The 17,566-nt window shown below is 42.5% G+C and overlaps 3 protein-coding genes across 9 annotated transcripts in view; 1 reads left to right on the plus strand and 2 right to left on the minus strand.

Annotated features, from left to right (window-relative positions):
* The window catches only part of LOC102682209 (uncharacterized), a 131,390-nt gene extending 123,957 nt beyond the window's left edge, over nt 1–7,433 (minus strand). For both annotated transcript variants that reach the window (XM_069187926.1, XM_069187927.1), the window contains exons 1-2: nt 7,329–7,433; nt 3,344–3,418 (exon numbers count right to left, since the gene is read on the minus strand). In XM_069187926.1, the coding sequence (XP_069044027.1) occupies nt 3,344–3,418; nt 7,329–7,401 (148 nt within the window). In that variant the 5' untranslated portion in view covers nt 7,402–7,433. The remainder of the gene's footprint in view (nt 1–3,343; nt 3,419–7,328) is intronic.
* The window catches only part of LOC107076270 (butyrophilin subfamily 2 member A2-like), a 323,939-nt gene that overhangs the window by 289,489 nt on the left and 16,884 nt on the right, over nt 1–17,566 (plus strand). The window lies entirely within an intron of this gene.
* LOC138238066 (butyrophilin subfamily 1 member A1-like) overlaps nt 1–17,566 on the minus strand; it is an 81,343-nt gene that overhangs the window by 10,534 nt on the left and 53,243 nt on the right. The gene's annotated exons all lie outside the window — the stretch shown is intronic.

The raw sequence follows: 17,566 nt of genomic DNA on the forward strand, positions 1-17,566 counted from the left end.
TTATGGCCTCCTAATAATCCCCGTCTATTTATTGGCTTAATCACTCTGCTCTCCTCCCCACTGATAGCTGGTGTGTGGGGAGTGTTCTGGCGCACTATGGCTGCCATCGCATCATCCAGGTGGGGCTGCACACTGGTGGTGGTGGAGGGGATCCCCATTACCTGTAAAGCCCTTTGAGTAGAGTGTCCAGAAAAGTGCTATATAAGTGTAAGCAATAATTATTATTTGTTTGCCTGCACCACCCCCCTGTCTGTCGACCTGCCCTGATCCTCTCCGTCTCCTCCCTGATTTCCTTCTCCACTCCACTTCCGGATCTGCACAGAGTCCTGAACTACGCTTCAGTGGAGCCTGGACCAGCTCCCCTCACACCTTCTTTTCTCTTGGGTGTGACATCACTCAGCCCCACCTACAGCAGGAGAAGCAAACTGGCCTCATTCATTACTGCTCTCTTTGTCCCAGCTTGTGTGTTGAAAGTAGCTTCCGAGCTGCTTTCGTTCCCGAGATACAGAGTCAAGTCACGAGACTGCCTAGACAGCACCTGCTGTTTGCTTTCTCAGCCAGTCCGGAGGCAGGGGGATGTGAAATGACATCTGTCTGTAGTATCTTAATCCACCACAAGAGCTGCCATTTGAGTCTTTGAGAGGGAACTGTAGCAAACAATTGTATTTTCTGAAAAGAATGTAAGTAGCATGTCATAATACCTCATCACTGTATCCTTTTTAAATACATATGGATACATAAATAAATACATCTTTCTGTTAGCTGAGTTTTTAAAGCTGGGCCTTTCCCCATGGACCTGGTGCTTCTGAAGTGTTTTTTTCTTAAATGCTCCTCTATCCTGTCCCTGGAGCAGGGGGTTCTTCCCTGACATGAGAATTGCCTGACTAATTACCATTCCTGCACAGCAAAGGGGCTTTATGACAGTGTCTGTGCAGCTCTTCTTCATTTGAGAGGAGGGTTAGACTTGGATGGAACTTCACCTGTGGTGCTGGGTACATTAAAACCCATCCTTCATACATGGATCGTACAACCAAATCACACACAATTTAAAAAGTCAACAGGCAAGTGTGTTATATATTATATAAATATTGACATTACCCAATAGGCTTATAAAAGAGGTGAATTCATTATAAAGACGCTGGTGAATAAGAGAAAGGAGGTGATGAGATATGTTCATAAATCTTAACATCTCCTTTTTCATGGTGAAGAAGGAGACAGAGGGAAACCCTTAGACTTCAGCTGTCTAATGGACACAGGTATGAAGCTTGACAGACTGGCTTGGTCTTCACAGGCAGGAACATGTCCTGATCCAGGTGGGAAAAGGACATACAGAGGGGGTGATAGGACCCAGGACAATATCATTGTCTTTAAATACAGTGACCAGAAATACACACATACAAATACAAAAACTACAATAAAACACAATATAAAATTCTACAAGATGCTGTGTGTTATACAATAATACAGGTATTTAAGACAATGCTGCTAGAGCTCACTATTCTACTACTGAGAGACACAACCTGTTCTGGTTGGAGATGCTAAGAGACCCAAACCAGGATGCTGAATGTAAGGACCGATTCTATAAAACAACTGTAAATGGTTTGCAGTGAGTGTTCTTGTACTGCTATTGATGATTATGGCGTTAAGACTGTGAAGTGTTCCTGTACTGCTGTTGACCATATCTTTTATTTTATTCATATCAGGTGAAGGAAATGATCTCGGCACCACAGGCCTAAGCTATCATCTGTAGACTGGAGTTTAGCCTCTGACATAGACATGTCCACAATCACTGTGTCACCAGGCTCTGGTCTGGGCTCCTCCAGTCATCTGTCTACAATGTGAGAAGAGCAGGAGGAGTGGCTGAGCCTTGAGCAGAGCCAGTGGAGATCAATGTCATTGTGCTGCCCTGCTGGTTGAATCTGACACATTGAGGCCTGTCTGTTAGGAAAGAAATAATCCAGAAATTAAGATGTGGTTTTACTCTCATCTTAACAGGTTTCAAACACGTTTTACCATAATGTGGGGTTAAAAACTGAATGACTCTGGTAACACTGAACAGGAATGTTTATTCAGACAGACACTCTGTGCTAATTGATCAGTGATGTGTAAATCAACCATCTGTGTTTGGGGTACGTGTATGTTTAGGTCTCACTGCATGTCTGCAGCACTTAGGAGACTGAATAAGTTTGTTCTCCCTGTGACTCCTTAAAAGTCATAAAGACTGTTTATGCTGTTAGTTATTGTGAGGATTATCTCACAATGCCAGCAGCCATATCACCCTGCAACTCACAACTGGCAACCCACTGAAGCTCAGCAGGTGTGAGCCTGGTCAGTACCTGGATGAGAGACCTCCTGGGAAAAACTAAGGTTGCTGCTGGAAGAGGTGATAGTGGGGTCAGCAGGGGGTGCTCACCATGCGGACTGTGTGGGTCCTAATGTCCCAGTATAGCAACGGGGACACTGCTGTCCTTCAGATGAGACGCAAAAATGAGGTTCTGACTCTCTGTGGTCATTAGAAATCCCAGGGCATCTCTTGAAAAGAGTCGGGGTGTCACCCTGCTGTCCTGGCCAAATTTTCCATTGGCCTTTACCAATCATGGCCTCCTAATAATTCTCATCTCTGAATTAGCTTCATCACTCTGCTCTCCTACCCACTGAGCTGGTGTGTGGTGAGTGTTCTGGTGCACTATGGCTGCCGTCGCATCATCCAGGTGGGGCTGCACATTGGTGGTGGTGGAGGGGAGTCCCCATTACCTGTAAAGCACTTTGAGTGGAGTGTCCAGAAAAGCGCTACATAAGTGTAAGCAATTTTTATTACCTGTGGACTGTCATCTGAGTGAGCTGAGAGCTTGAAGGGGACAGTGTGGATATTTGAGACACATGGGAGAGTATTGTGGATCAACGATCACATGAACAACTGGAGCTAAACTTGCAGACAATCCTGGACATTATCGTGAACACAGTGGTTTAAAGAAGGAAACAAGAAGGACATGACGACGAAGGGGATGAGTGTGGCAGAGACTGAAGGGGTTAAAGTGGAAGACATGTCTGATCCCTAAGGAACACCCTTGACCAGCTCCATGCCCATGAGGAATTCCAGTGGGCACACAGGAGCCTCACTGAGGCATGGTTAGTGAAATTGTCTAAGGAGTGAGAAAAGGCATTTTCAAAAAACAGCTCCAGACTCCCCTGTCTCATCCTCATCCTGGGTGATTTTAACCATTGTAAGATGAATAAAGACCTGCCTTCATATTGTCCGCTTGACCAGGGCACAGAAAACAACCTCTGTTACAGTCATATAAAAACATGGCTAATGAAATGAGAGAGTCTCTCTTCACTGTACCTGATACTGAAGCAGAGGACTGGAGGAGAAGCAACAGAGTCACAGAGAGCCACTCTGAACTGTCAGACTTCATACCTGAAATACAGAAAACACTGAGATTAGTCAGACAGCATGCCTGAAATAATGAAAGACTCTGAGTGGACAGACTTAATCTCTCATATGAAGAAACACACTGATCAGTCACAATTCATCTCTACAACAGAGAAGAGAAAACACTGTGATTCAAAAGAATTCATCTTGGAAATACAGAAACGTTCAGGTTGGTCACACTTCAACTCAGAAGTATAGGAATACTCAGAGTGGGCCAGGGATAATCACTAAAATATAAAAACATCTTGTCTGATATGAACCGTATGAAATAGAAAAAAGTCAGATATTTCAAATAAAACCCCTCTAATGTCATTTCACCTTTTAAAAAAATGATAGATCAATGCTCATCTCTAAAATAAACAGCTACTCAGGTCAGATTTCAGTTCTAAGATAAAGACATGCTCTAATGGGCAGCCTTTACTATTGGCTTGCAAATGTAACACTTTGGAGGGTAAGATTTCACAGAAACAGACACGTAGAGAATTATCCAGCTGTAGTGTGGTAGTGAGGGAATTCAGAATTCAGGAATTTTCTCTGACTTGTAAGAAATAATCTTTTAATAACAATTAGTTTGGTCACACTTCATCTCAGAAATACAGAAACTGGAATGGGCCTAATCAATTACAGAAAAAAAACTTCAGTCAGATATCGTCTACAGTAGGAAAGAGAAAAAAGTCAGATATTTTAAATTTAGTATTTCAAATAATTAAACAAAAAACACCTGATCTTGGTTTACATTTAAAAATCAACTCTGATAGGACAATATTTATCTCTAAAATAAACACTCTGGTCAGATTTCATATCTTAGATAATGACATATTCTAACTGGCAGCCCTTATAATTAAATTGCAATTGTAACAGTTCGAATAGTAAGCCTTCACTGACACAAACACTCATACTGAATGATCAAGCTGTAGTACAACAGTGAGGAGTCTCTGCTTCAGTCCTGACCTGACTGTTCACTCACACACTGCTGTACCTGACTGATCTCATATCTCACTGTCACTCCAGCACACAGCAGCTTCAGTCCTGACCTGACTGTTCACTCACACACTGCTGTACCTGACTGATCTCACTGTCACTCCAGCACACAGCAGCTTCAGTCCTGACCTGACTGTTCACTCACACACTGCTGTACCTGACTGATCTCACTGTCACTCCAGCACACAGCAGCTTCAGATTTGTACATTGAATCTTCTTCAGCATATAGATCAACTCTTTGATCAGTGACAGTGTTATCTCAGTGCTTGTCTGTAATTATTATTATGTGCTGTAAGGTGAAGTCTTTTCTCCTGTTTAATCCTCCATCTTATTCACAGTAACTTCTGTTCACTGCTACAGGGACACAGTTCTCTTCCTTCTTTCACTTTACCTGCACAGTCCTGTTCTTTCAGCACAGACTCACCCAGCCTGCAGAGCAACACTCCCACTGAGCTGAGTCTGTGTCTGAGCAGGGAACAAGGGCAGCAGAGCAGGTGGGAACAAACAGAGCTTTAATCTTTTTTATTGTTCCGTTTCTGTCATTGATGTTTTATTTATTTTGCCCAGAGAGTTATTGATTAATTTAGTATAATTAACGTTGTGTTTAATTTGCAAGTGCAGTTCCAGAGACAGTACAGTGAGCAGGACAGGGACACTCAGAGCTGTGGTCTGAGCTCTTTTCTAGAGACAGTGCAGTGAGCAGGACAGGGACACTCTCCATAGAGTCTGTATAGATATGTGATTCTTCAGCAGGGGTGTGTGTAACTGGGAAAGGACAGTGTGATGCTGCACACCAGGGCTCTAAAAGAGAGAGAGAAAGACTGAGAGACAGGATGAATGAAGCTGCAACAGACAGGGTTGAGGGACTAGTTGTAGGAAACTGAGAAAGTGAGATGAGATGAATGAGCTGAAGGTCAGAGATGCCAAAATAAGCAGCTAAAATTCAATTGCCTGAAGACAGAAAACTGCAGATGCGCTGTGGTAAAGTTTCTCCTCTCATGCTGTCCGCTCTTGAACAGGCTGTAAACCTGGACTGTGTGAGCAGTCAGTAGGTACAGTATTCCCCAGGACACACTGCAGTGTCACTGACTCCTGCGAACTCGCTGTTTTATTTATTTATATAGTCTGATGCAGGAGTGCACCACTCTGTAAAACTGTCAGGTGTCCCACTAACCCATCAGTGCTTATTTTCTCTCGTCTTACTGTACTAGTGACAGTTTCATCAAATACTGAGTCATGATATTGTTACCACATCACTACCACAACTCTAGATGTTACAATGCTCTATAGCAATAATACAGTTTTTTTTAATTACAATATATAGAATTATTAGTGTTTGTATATAGTTATTAGGGAACTGATAATTGCATTTTGGATTTGAATTATGAAAACAGTAGTACAATATGGATAGCTGTGGATATTACTATATGGAATTCGTTAACGTACAGTGGACTCGGGGATTATTGGCACCTCTTGATAAAAATGAAGAGAAAGACATATAAAACACAAAATGACCCACAATTCCACCAGTCCGTGTGTTTCTTTAACTGAGACCTGAGGATTATTCTTGGCCTCCCTCACCCTCCTTCTCTCTGTGTGAGGACAAGATGGGCACCTCTTCCTGCCAATTACCCACTGTTCCAGTGGGGCTGGAGTTTTACATTATTGCTCTGATGGTGGATATTGGGAATTTTAAGGTTTTACTTATTTTTCGTACCCATTATTATCTTTGTGAAGATCAGCAATGGTTTGCCTCATCTCTGTTGTTAGTTCTTTACCTTCCCCATGCTGATGGAGGACAAAAGGTTTTTCTGTGCGTGTTTCATCATTTTTATACCCCAGGGAAACAGGAAGTCACTAAAGTACACCCATTAGTTCCTTAAGACAAAATTGAACTCAAACAAGTGTAAATATGTTAGTTTTTCAAATATTTGATTGTATTTGAAGGGATCTTAAAGGGTGCCAATAATGTTGGAGCTTATGTATTTCAGGTAAAACAGCCTTGTTTAACAGCCAGGTTTAAACTTGTTTACAATTAAACCTTGAAAAATGTTTTAGAAAAGAAAGGACTAGTATTACCTTAACTGATAATGACAGATATTTAATACTCATATATGTGGTTTATTTTATCATGGCTTTTTTTCTTCATATTTGACAAGGGGTGCTAATAATTCTGGAGTCCACTGGCTGTGTGATGTCAGGAAATGTCTTTTTTTTGTCTATATGTTTGTTTCATGTGCCGAAGTAAAAACGAAATGCAGTGCTTGGTGATGGATAGACTATTATGTTTTATAAATAAAAAGCCTTCATTTTTTTCGGAAATGTGAGATTAATAAATGCCAGTCACAAAATCATTATAAAGCATTATAAATATTTATTTTGTTTTTGACCTCTCATGTCAAAGCTAGTAGTGAAATTAGCTCGTAAGACGGGTTCAAACTTTAAAGTCATTTGAACCTGTAATTTGACAGCAGTGAGAATGAGACACAAGGAACAAGGGATATTTGTAATGAAAGGCATCACAGAACATTTCTGCTCTCTGGGGAACGGCGCGGGTTTGAAGGTTCATTCATTACTGAATGGTAGTAAACGTCGATGTGAGGCATGGGGTCAGCTTGGAAGGTTTAAGAAAAAAAGAAACAGAAGCAGAGAAGGAAAAGCCTCTTTTGACAGCGGGGTCTGAACTGGACTGGAAATGGAAATGCTAGAAGAAATTGTCTAAGTAGAGAGAAGTGTTTTTTTAAAAAAAAAAAGCTGCAGGCCTTCCTGTCTCATCCTGGGTGATTTTAACAATTGTAAGATGAATAAAGACCTGCCTTCATATTGTCTGCTTGACCAGGGCACAGAAAACAGCCTCTGTTACAGTCATATAAAATCATGGCTAATGAAATGAGAGAGTCTCTCTTCACTGTACCTGATACTGAAGCAGAGGACTGGAGGAGAAGCAACAGAGTCACAGAGAGCCACTCTGAACTGTCAGACTTCATACCTGCAATACAGAAACACTGAGATTAGTCAGGCAGCATACCTGGAATAATGAAAGACTCTGAGTGGACAGACTTAATCTCTCATATGAAGAAACACACTGATCAGTCACAATTCATCTCTACAACAGAGAAGAGAAAACACTGTGATTCAAAAGAATTCATCTTGGAAATACAGAAACGTTCAGGTTGGTCACACTTCAACTCAGAAGTATAGGAATACTCAGAGTGGGCCAGGGATAATCACTAAAATATAAAAACATCTTGTCTGATATGAACTGTATGAAATAGAAAAAAGTCAGATATTTCAAATAAAACCCCTCTAATGTCATTTCACCTTTTAAAAAAATGATAGATCAATGCTCATCTCTAAAATAAACAGCTACTCATGTCAGATTTCAGTTCTAAGATAAAGACATGCTCTAATGGGCAGCCTTTACTACTGACTTGCAAATGTAACACTTTGGATGGTAAGATTTCACAGAAACAGACACGTAGAGAATTATCCAGCTGTAGTGTGGTAGTGAGGGGAGCCTCACTTTCAGCAGATTCACACTCACCTGGTTTAATACTGACGGGATGTTTACAGTGTGAACTACAGTCTAGACTGCTGAGAAAAGTTTTTTATCTTTCCAGTGTTCAGAGATGTTGTCCAGAGAGACAGAAGCACCATTCAACTACAGGAAACACAAAGTGAAAGAAAAACTTTCAACCGGAGCCGTGGAATTTATTGTTTGCCTGTTATCCGTGCAAATACAGTGAAAATACAGCACAAACTGTGATATTTTACACCTTCAGATACACATTAATAATTAATCTGTGTTGTAAATATCTATATGGTCTGACTGCGACAGGACAGCACCTAATCCTACAGCACACTGTGCTGTTAACTGGTATGAAAATCACAGGATACTTACAGGCTGGATACTCTGAAAATTGTGGTCTGAGCTCCAGTTTCTATTGTTCAGGAAGAAATATATAATTGTCTGAGGCCTCTTTATAATTAGATTTGAAAAGTGACCTTCACTTCGGAGACTCTCTTTATCGCAGTAATGGATAATTTTTGCTTTCAATTTTCACTTTCTGCTGTAACGCAGAGAGGCAGGAGGATTCTGGGAAACTGGGCAGTGGCTTCAGGCTGTGTTGTTGTGATCATGCAGCTCGAGCACAGATCAGTGTTCAAGAGTGCAGGAGCTCTGGGACTTTACTGCTAAACAGGTACAGTGCCTTGCGAAAGTATTCGGCCCCCTTGAACTTTTCAACCTTTTGCCACATTTCAGGCTTCAAACATAAAGATATACATTTTTTATTTTATGTGAAGAATCACCAACAAGTGGGACACAATTGTGAAGTGGAACGAAATCTATTGGATTTTTGAAACTTTTTTAACTAATAAAAAAATGAAAAGTGGGGCGTGCAAAATTAATCGGCCCCCTTGCGTTAATACTTTGTAGAGCCACCTTTTGCTGCGATTACAGCTGCAAGTCGCTTGGGGTATGTCTCTATCAGTTTTGCACATCGAGAGACTGAAATTCTTGCCCATTCTTCCTTGCAAAACAGCTCGAGCTCAGTGAGGTTGGATGGAGAGCGTTTGTGAACAGCAGTTTTCAGCTCTTTCCACAGATTCTCGATTGGATTCAGGTCTGGACTTTGACTTGGCCATTCAAACACCTGGATACGTTTATTTGTGAACCATTCCTTTGTAGATTTTGCTGTATGTTTGGGATCATTGTCTTGTTGGAAGATAAATCTCCGTCCCAGTTTCAGGTCTTTTGCAGACTCCAACAGGTTTTCATCCAGAATGGTCCTGTATTTGGCTGCATCCATCTTCCCCTCAATTTTAACCATCTTCCCTGTCCCTGCTGAAGAAAAGCAGGCCCAAACCATGATGCTGCCACCACCATGTTTGACAGTGGGGATGGTGTGTTGAGGGTGATGAGCTGTGTTGCTTTTACGCCAAACATATCGTTTTGCATTGTGGCCAAAAAGTTCGATTTTGGTTTCATCTGACCAGAGCACCTTCTTCCACATGTTTGGGGTGTCTCCCAGGTGGCTTGTGGCAAACTTTAGACGAGACTTTTTATGGATATCTTTGAGAAATGGCTTTCTTCTTGCCACTCTTCCATAAAGGCCAGATTTGTGCAGTGTAAGACTGATTGTTGTCCTATGGACAGACTCTCCCACCTCAGCTGTAGTTCTCTGCAGTTCATCCAGAGTGATCATGGGCCTCTTGGTTGCATCTCTGATCAGTCTTCTCCTTGTCTGAGCTGAAAGTTTAGAGGGACGGCCAGGTCTTGGTAGATTTGCAGTGGTCTGATACTCCTTCCATTTCAAGATGATCGCTTGCACAGTGCTCCTTGGGATGTTTGAAGCTTGGGAAATCTTTTTGTATCCAAATCCGGTTTTAAACTTCTCCACAACAGTATTACGGACCTGCCTGGTGTGTTCCTTGGTCTTCATGATGCTCTCTGCGCTTTCAACAGAACCTTGAGACTATCACAGAGCAGGTGCATTTATACAGAGACTTGATTACACACAGGTGGATTCTATTTATCACCATCAGTCATTTAGGACAACATTGGATCATTCAGAGATCCTCGCTGAACTTCTGGAGTGAGTTTGCTGCACTGAAAGTAAAGGGGCCGAATAATTTTGCACGCCCCACTTTTAATTTTTTTATTAGTTAAAAAAGTTTCAAAAATCCAATAGATTTCATTCCACTTCACAATTGTGTCCCACTTGTTGGTGATTCTTCACATAAAATAAAAAATTTATATCTTTATGTTTGAAGCCTGAAATGTGGCAAAAGGTTGAAAAGTTCAAGGGGGCCGAATACTTTCGCAAGGCACTGTATATCAAGCTGGAGCCCAGCTCCTCTTGTCTATTGAGTGTTTTCACAAGTACAGGCACTCCAGAGTGCTGAGCTCTCACACAGATCACAGGTTCAAGTCTGGATCATTTCCCCTGTGGTGGCACATAGGTTGAGCCCTGTCCAGTGTAGAGTCAGTGGGCTCTCAGCCAGACTCGCAGGTATTTTCAGTCTCGCCTCTCCTGTCTCTGGGGCTGTGCTGACTGTGACACCAGTGGCTCCAGTGTGGGAGTGCTGGAGGAGTCTGCCTACTCTTCCTCATTACCCTTGTCAGCAGTTACACAGATCATGAAGCCAAGAAACCAGCCATCTATTTCCCACCAGCTACAGTATTTATTGATATAAATTAGATTGAATATATTCAAAATATGTGGACATTCAGTGTCTTTCAATATAGTGAAAATACAGTATATATTTAAATCAACTCATAATTCCTTAAATTATACTTGAATTATAATGAAAAATATATTTCCAATAATATATTGTAACAAGCATATTTCCTATTATTCCAAAAATATACCAGTTTATTACATATTCAGTGTACTGTGTTGTCTCCCAGGTGTGTTTCATTCACTTCCATGTCTTTCTAAATGTGTTTTTCCAGACCAGGAGAAAGAGTCTATGAATAAAGCTGAGCAATTGGGACTGAAAGGAAGACTAGACAGTCAAAGTTTTCACGCATGATTCTGGCTCAGAAGATTAACAAGGAGCTATTTTCCAGAGCTGAAAAGGTACAAGGTAAACATATTTTTTAGAAACACAGCACATAAGATGGAGCTCAGTAACAGTGATTCACCCATAACTGAGCTCTTTTTAATTTTACTTATTTTATTGACACATCCAATGTAATTATAGTAACCAGAAAAAGAAAGAAACTTGTTGAAGAACTTAAAAGAGAGAAAAAAAACACATGGATTTTCAATTAAAAGAGAGACTAAGCAAATCAGAGGACAGGAGAGTATGTGGGAAGGAGAATCAATTAGTGGCCTCCTTCATTTCTCACAAAGTGAACTGTAATAAGTACATCGGTTCATTGGGCTGAAACCCTCTTTTAATGTCAAAAGTTCTTGATAGAACATGTTGTTGTTATTTAATTAAATAATCATCTCATTGCAAGTAACCTATTTGAACCATAATGGCTTCAGACACTTACACAGCACAGAAAGTGCCCTGGTCAAAGTCACTAACGATCTTCTAATGGCTTCTGATTCTGGTTCTCTTTCTGTCCTCATCCTTCTTGATCTCAGGGCTGCTTTCGACACTGTCAGCCATGATATCTTACTTGATTGTCTTGAGACGGTGTTTGGAGTTTCTGACACTGTTCTTGTTGATAATGTTGAAATGCAGACCTTCACTCTCTTGGTCTACTGTTCATACTCAGGTGTGGTACTGTACATGTGATACTCTTAAATCTTCTGTCCTCTCTCAACTGAGACCAGCCCAGGACCAGCAGCCTGGTATGTTCTCCCAGCAGGTAAATATCCAACCTGCTCTTATAGGACCTCCCACAGCTGTGTCTCATCAGAGTGTAGACTGCTCTCAGCTCTGACTCACTTCACACTGACTGATTTTAATTACCATTCAGTCCACACAAAGTCTCAGGATGTACTTTATTTATTTGGTTGTTCCTGTGAGGTGTCTTTAATTCTGTTCTGTTGTAATCTTTCAGTCATTATTGTCTTCCTTGAATAGGGATCTTGTTGCTGTCATAGTGTTATAATGAGGAAGGTGCAGGAACTGTCTGAGGAAGTCTGCTCACTGTACAATCTCAGCTCCACCCCTTCTGCAACATGTGGTTATTGTGGTCTTGGAGACCTGGAACTGAGAGCAGCACTGAGCCCTGAGAGGTGAGGACTGAACATGTCAGCAGCTGACAGGCAGAAGTCATGAAGACAGCTTGCTGCTCTCTGCTCACTGTGGGGACTGACTGAGGGTCTGTGTCACTTCAAGAGAAAATCTTCTGGGTTACAACTTCACAACTAGAAAAGTGTTTGTTAATCTGACAGTTCGAAATGTTTAAATTAAACAGTAGGTCACACATGTAATGTTTTTCAAATTAAAAAAATATTTGAGTAAATTATTAAGTAGTACACATTTGTTTTGCCGTTAACATATTATTAGAAATATTTATTACAAATTTACAATTGTCAGGTGTTTGATGGAAAATCAAGTTTTTTGTAAAGCAATATCGGATATATTTAACATTAATTTATTTTTGTTGATAGTGTTGAACTGAGGATCCTCACTCTGAGCTTCAGTGTTGCTCTTGAGTGCTGTTCACTCTCTCAGGGAGCTGGGCTGGGCTCTTGTCAGTAACACATGGTACCAGTTTCACTCCACACTTTCCTGTTGGTGGTGTGCTTGGAGGTTTTGTACTGTGTGGTTAAAGGTAGATTCACCTGTTGAGAAACCAAAGTTTTCTAGAGCAGTTGGGTATGAGAGTTGATTTTCAGAGAGAGTCATTTGCTAAAGTGGAAGACACAATAATCTACAACTTCAATTATGTAACTGGGAGTCCTGGTGATTGACAGACTGGCAGGGTAATCAGAGAGCAGAAGACACATGAGTGACAGATGTATTCAGCCAGTTCAGAGCAGAATGATTGGCTGGTCAAGGTTCAGTGGGAGGGGCCACTGAGGTGCCTGACACTGATCAGAGTGAAAGCAGACAGAGGGATGAATCAGAGGAACTTGACTTCTGTCATTTTGAATTGACACTCCAGGAGTATCAGACGAGCTGGTAGGGGACAATATTACCTGGATTAATTAGCTGTTTATTATACTGCACACACTTTTATAAACCTTGAAAAATAGTTCTCACTGACCACAGAGAAAACTATTTAAGCAATTATTTTCTGTTGTGATGTTGAAAGTAAACCCCATTCATTCAACAGTTGCCTCGAGATCATGCAAACTAAGTTCTAGAGGTCAGAAGAGGACAGGAAGGACAGAGGGAGGTAGTGCAGTGACAGAAGAAGAAATCGGAGAGCAGGTAGACTGTACACACACTCACACAAGTCGCAGAGATTGTAGCTGATGTAGAGACAGCAGAAACTCCTGCACAGTGAAGGGCAGAGACCAGTGAGAGGTCATGTCTCAGCTCATCACCCAGTCTGAAGGTGAAAAGGTCAACAGGAAGTGCAATAGAGGTCAATGAAAGGTCACAGGTGATGCAGAACCTACAGACTGTCAGAGTTTCTAACACATGGGAGAGCCTGGGGGCTCATCTAGACTGAAGACTTCTGTGGGCAGAAGACGTCTGTATTCTGTATCTACCACTGGCTCACACTGATGTGTTTTAAGTTGTATGTTATTTTACTCATTGTTGCTGCTGCTGTTCTGTGTTTATGATTGTGTGATTGTGTTTATGATTGTCCTTGTATTGGAGCCCACATACAAATAAGCCTGTCATTGCACTTGTGCAGATGACAATAAACCGAACTGAGTTGTGTAACTGAATTCATATTCTGTTAATTCTGATAATGACGTGGTAAAAGTTCAAGTTCCAGGAGAGCCCTCTCTGATGCCTATAACTCTGGTATTAATGTGAAATGAGTAATGAATACGTTGTCCCTCCTCTTGCTTGAGCCCTCTGGCTCTTTCTTGTTTGTGTTGATTTTCCTGCACCTGCCTCCTATCCAGCCCCTCCCTACAAAAGGTAGACGCTCCTACCATTCCAGTCACAGCTTTGGAAGATGGACGCCCGGAAGCCCGCCTACCCGCGGCTCCAGGGCTCGACGGCATCCTGACCATCTGGGTCCGGGGCTGGGAGCGCCTGGCCCCGTTACCCTTTTTATTCCCTGACCCTTCCCCGGATTCCGCTCCAGCTTTTAACTTTTGTCTCGTCAGTCATGGATGGATCACCCGGCTCTGGACCTTTTGCTCACCCTGGCTTTCCCTACGGACTCCCTCTGGATTGTCGCATGGACCACCCCCCAGCACCAGCGCACCGTCAACACACCCCCTGTTCGTCTACCAGCCCCGCTCCTAGTCTTCTCTGTTTGTTTCACTCCCTTCCGGATACGATCATCTATCATCTATTCTATTCCGGATTCTATCATCTGCATCATGACAGAATATGACAGAATATATCTGAGCAGTGGGTATTGTTAGAGGCCAACAAGCTCTTTGTCCTCTGGCACAACATTGGTGAGTAGTAATTCAGGCAAACTTGGTTAAACAAATATTTATTAACAATGGCAATACACAGACTAAACACACAATGTTAACATACAACACACAAGTTACACAATGTACAAATTTCTAAGCGAGGTGTTTCAGAGGCCCATATCCTAAACATTCAGAGAAAAACAGACGGCTACCATGTATTTAACACCTACAAAGGCCAAAAGACAACATGTGGTTAAATCTCTCTGCAGACCCAACTGCTGCAAAACGAATGGGAACAAATCTCCCTCTTCTACACTAACACTAGCCAGGAGAGGCCTCTTTTAACCAAAGGATTTACATAGGAAATCAGAGCTCCATAAAAACCTCAGGATAGCAAGCTCTCTTAATAGGATTCAAATACTGAACTCCTACCTGTTCTTTCCTGGTGATCTTCTGCCTTGCTGTGCTCCTGCCCCCTCTTGTCTTCCTCTCTTCTGCTCTCTGTACCTGCTTGTTTTTATACCCTGTTCCTGAACTCTTGATAGACACTTAATTAACCAAGGTAAACTATATTATTGCTTTGATCACCCCTGCATCTTAGCAAACATCTCTTTGCTTTGAAGCTCTTGAGAACTGGAAACGTTGACAATAATAATACTACTACTAATAATAATTGCTTACACGTATATAGCGCTTTTCTGGACATGCCACTCAAAGTGCTTTACAGGTAATGGGGATCCCCTCCACCACCACCAGTGTGCAGCCCCACCTGGATGATGTGACAGCAGCCATAGTGCACCTGGACTCTCCCCACACACCAGCTATCAGGGGAGAACAGAGTGATGAAGCCAATTCATAGATGGGGATTATCAGGAGGCCATGATTGATAAAGGCCAATGGGGAATTTGGACAGCACTCCTGGAGCAGTTGGGGTTAAGGGCCTCGCTCAGGGGCCCAACAGAGAAGGATTCCTCTGCCAGCTGCAGGATTCGCACCACCAACCTTCTAGTCACAAGCACAGATCCTTAGCCACAGAGCCACTGCTGTGTTGAGACTCAGTGTCTTATTAATTAGTGTCCTGTCAAGAGTTATCCTATCTTGTGCTCATTGCATGCTGGGATAGACTGCAGTGATAAAAATGTCACAGACAGCATTATCCCATAGCAGAGCATCAGCATCAAAGAGAGGACAGGAGAAAACTTCACATGCCTGAAAACACCTGGGAGTCTGGCTGAGAGCCCACCGACTCTACACTGGACAGGGCTCAGCCTGTGTGCCACCACAGGGGAAATGATCCACGACTGAACCTGTGATCACACAGCTCAGCCTTGAGGAGAATCATGAATCCTCACAGTAGACCCCTAAAGTCTTTTCTGAATATAATGAAGAATCAGGTTTTGTTAGTGCTACTGTATGCTGGACTGTAGGCTGGTATTATTAAGTACATTGTGAACAGAACAGTGTCTTATACTGTCTTACTGCAGACATCTGTGTACCATATTGGAAAATTATACTCAAGGCTTCCAAGTGTAAGATAAGATACAGGAAATATTAATCAAAAACTAAAGAGAGAAATGTCTTTTTGGAAAGGTCTGGTGTAATTTTTGTCCATTATTCTTGTCAGATTTGTTCAAGCTCCCTCAAGTTGATTAGAGAGAATTTATTTTCAAGTCTTTCCACAGATTTCCAATAGGATTCAAGTCAGGACTTTGACTGGGACACTCAAGGATATTAACTTCCTTATTCTTCATCCACTCCAGGGTAGTTTGACCTTGTACTTTGGGTGATTGTCCTGCTGAAAGGTGATTTGTGGTTTTAAGTCTTTAGTGGACTGGAACATGTTTTCCTCCAGTATTTGCCTGTACTTTGCTCTGTCCATTATACCTGCAATCCTAACGAGCTCTACAGTCTCTGCTGAGAAGCAGTCTCACAGGATGATGCTGCCTCCACCCTGCTTGTCTGCAGAGACAGAGCTGACAGGAGATCTGCTGTGCTGGGTCTGTGTCACATGTACTGTTACACTCAGCATTTACCCAAGAAAGTTGCAATGAAGTCTAATCTAACAACACCTTTTGCCATGTTTGTTTCCCAGAATCACTGAGGTGCTTCATGAAAGCTCCATGCAGGATTTTACATATACCTTTTTACAAATCCATTCAAGCCCCACTGTGGAGTGTCTGAAACATTGTTGAGCCACAGACAACATCCTCCAATCTCAGCCACTGTCCTCTAACTCTTCCAGTGTCTGTCGTCCTCACGGTGTGCTCCTTGTCTGTGAGCTCAGTGTGGAGCGACAGTCTGATCCAGGCAGTGTCTGGTTCTCTTCTCCCTCTGATTGATCCACTTCACCTCAAAGAGATGCTTAGAGTTTGAAACAGTTTTATATTCCTTTCCTGATCTTTTCTCCATTTTTGACACCAAAATTATGCTCACAGTCCTCAAACAGCTCTCTTCACTACCTTTCCCAGCAGATCTTTATATATGGCAGCTGCTTTGCTGTTTAGAGACACCCCTCAGTCTGCTGGTGTTCAGGCCCAAGGAGCACTTGGGTTCCCCCTGTGCCATCAGGACTCCTCTCTCTCAGCTGTGGGGGGCAGGTACTGTTAGGATGTGTAGTTTAGGACCCTGTGCAGACGGTATAATCCGGAAGTGACTGGAAAAGGGCTACGGGGAAAACACAGTCAGGGAGAGAAGGGATGGCGAACAGGGGGCAGTGCTGATGGTGATCAGGTGCAAGAGGGGAATGCAGGCGTCCAGGGAACAGTCCAATGTAGGAAATCTGGGTGCAGTTCCAAAATCCCAAACCAGGGAATCCATCCAAGACAAGACGATTAAAAGCAGGAACAGGGACATGGAACAAGGAGATTAAAAATGGAGTGACGAGGCCAGGTGCTCCGAGCCCCAGACTCAGCTGGTCTGGACGGCGTCAGGAAGCCTGTGCCCTCAAGCCGCGGACGTAGGGTGACTTGATGGTAGGAGGGCCTCTGGGTATCCGTCTTCCAATGCAGAGCCCTGAGCTTCTGGAGCACCGGGTTTAAATAAAGAAACAAGACGGACAGGGGAATGTGATAATGAACTCAACACAAAAGGACCAGAGCGCCCTCTAGAGGAGGGATGACGATGGTGACAGGTACACTCTACCTCACCCAGCGGTGCTCCACTCCTCCAGGTGCTGACGCCTCCAGTCAGC

This window comes from Lepisosteus oculatus, chromosome 4 (assembly GCF_040954835.1).
Source record: "Lepisosteus oculatus isolate fLepOcu1 chromosome 4, fLepOcu1.hap2, whole genome shotgun sequence".
NCBI classification, from domain to species: Eukaryota; Metazoa; Chordata; class Actinopteri; order Semionotiformes; family Lepisosteidae; genus Lepisosteus; species Lepisosteus oculatus.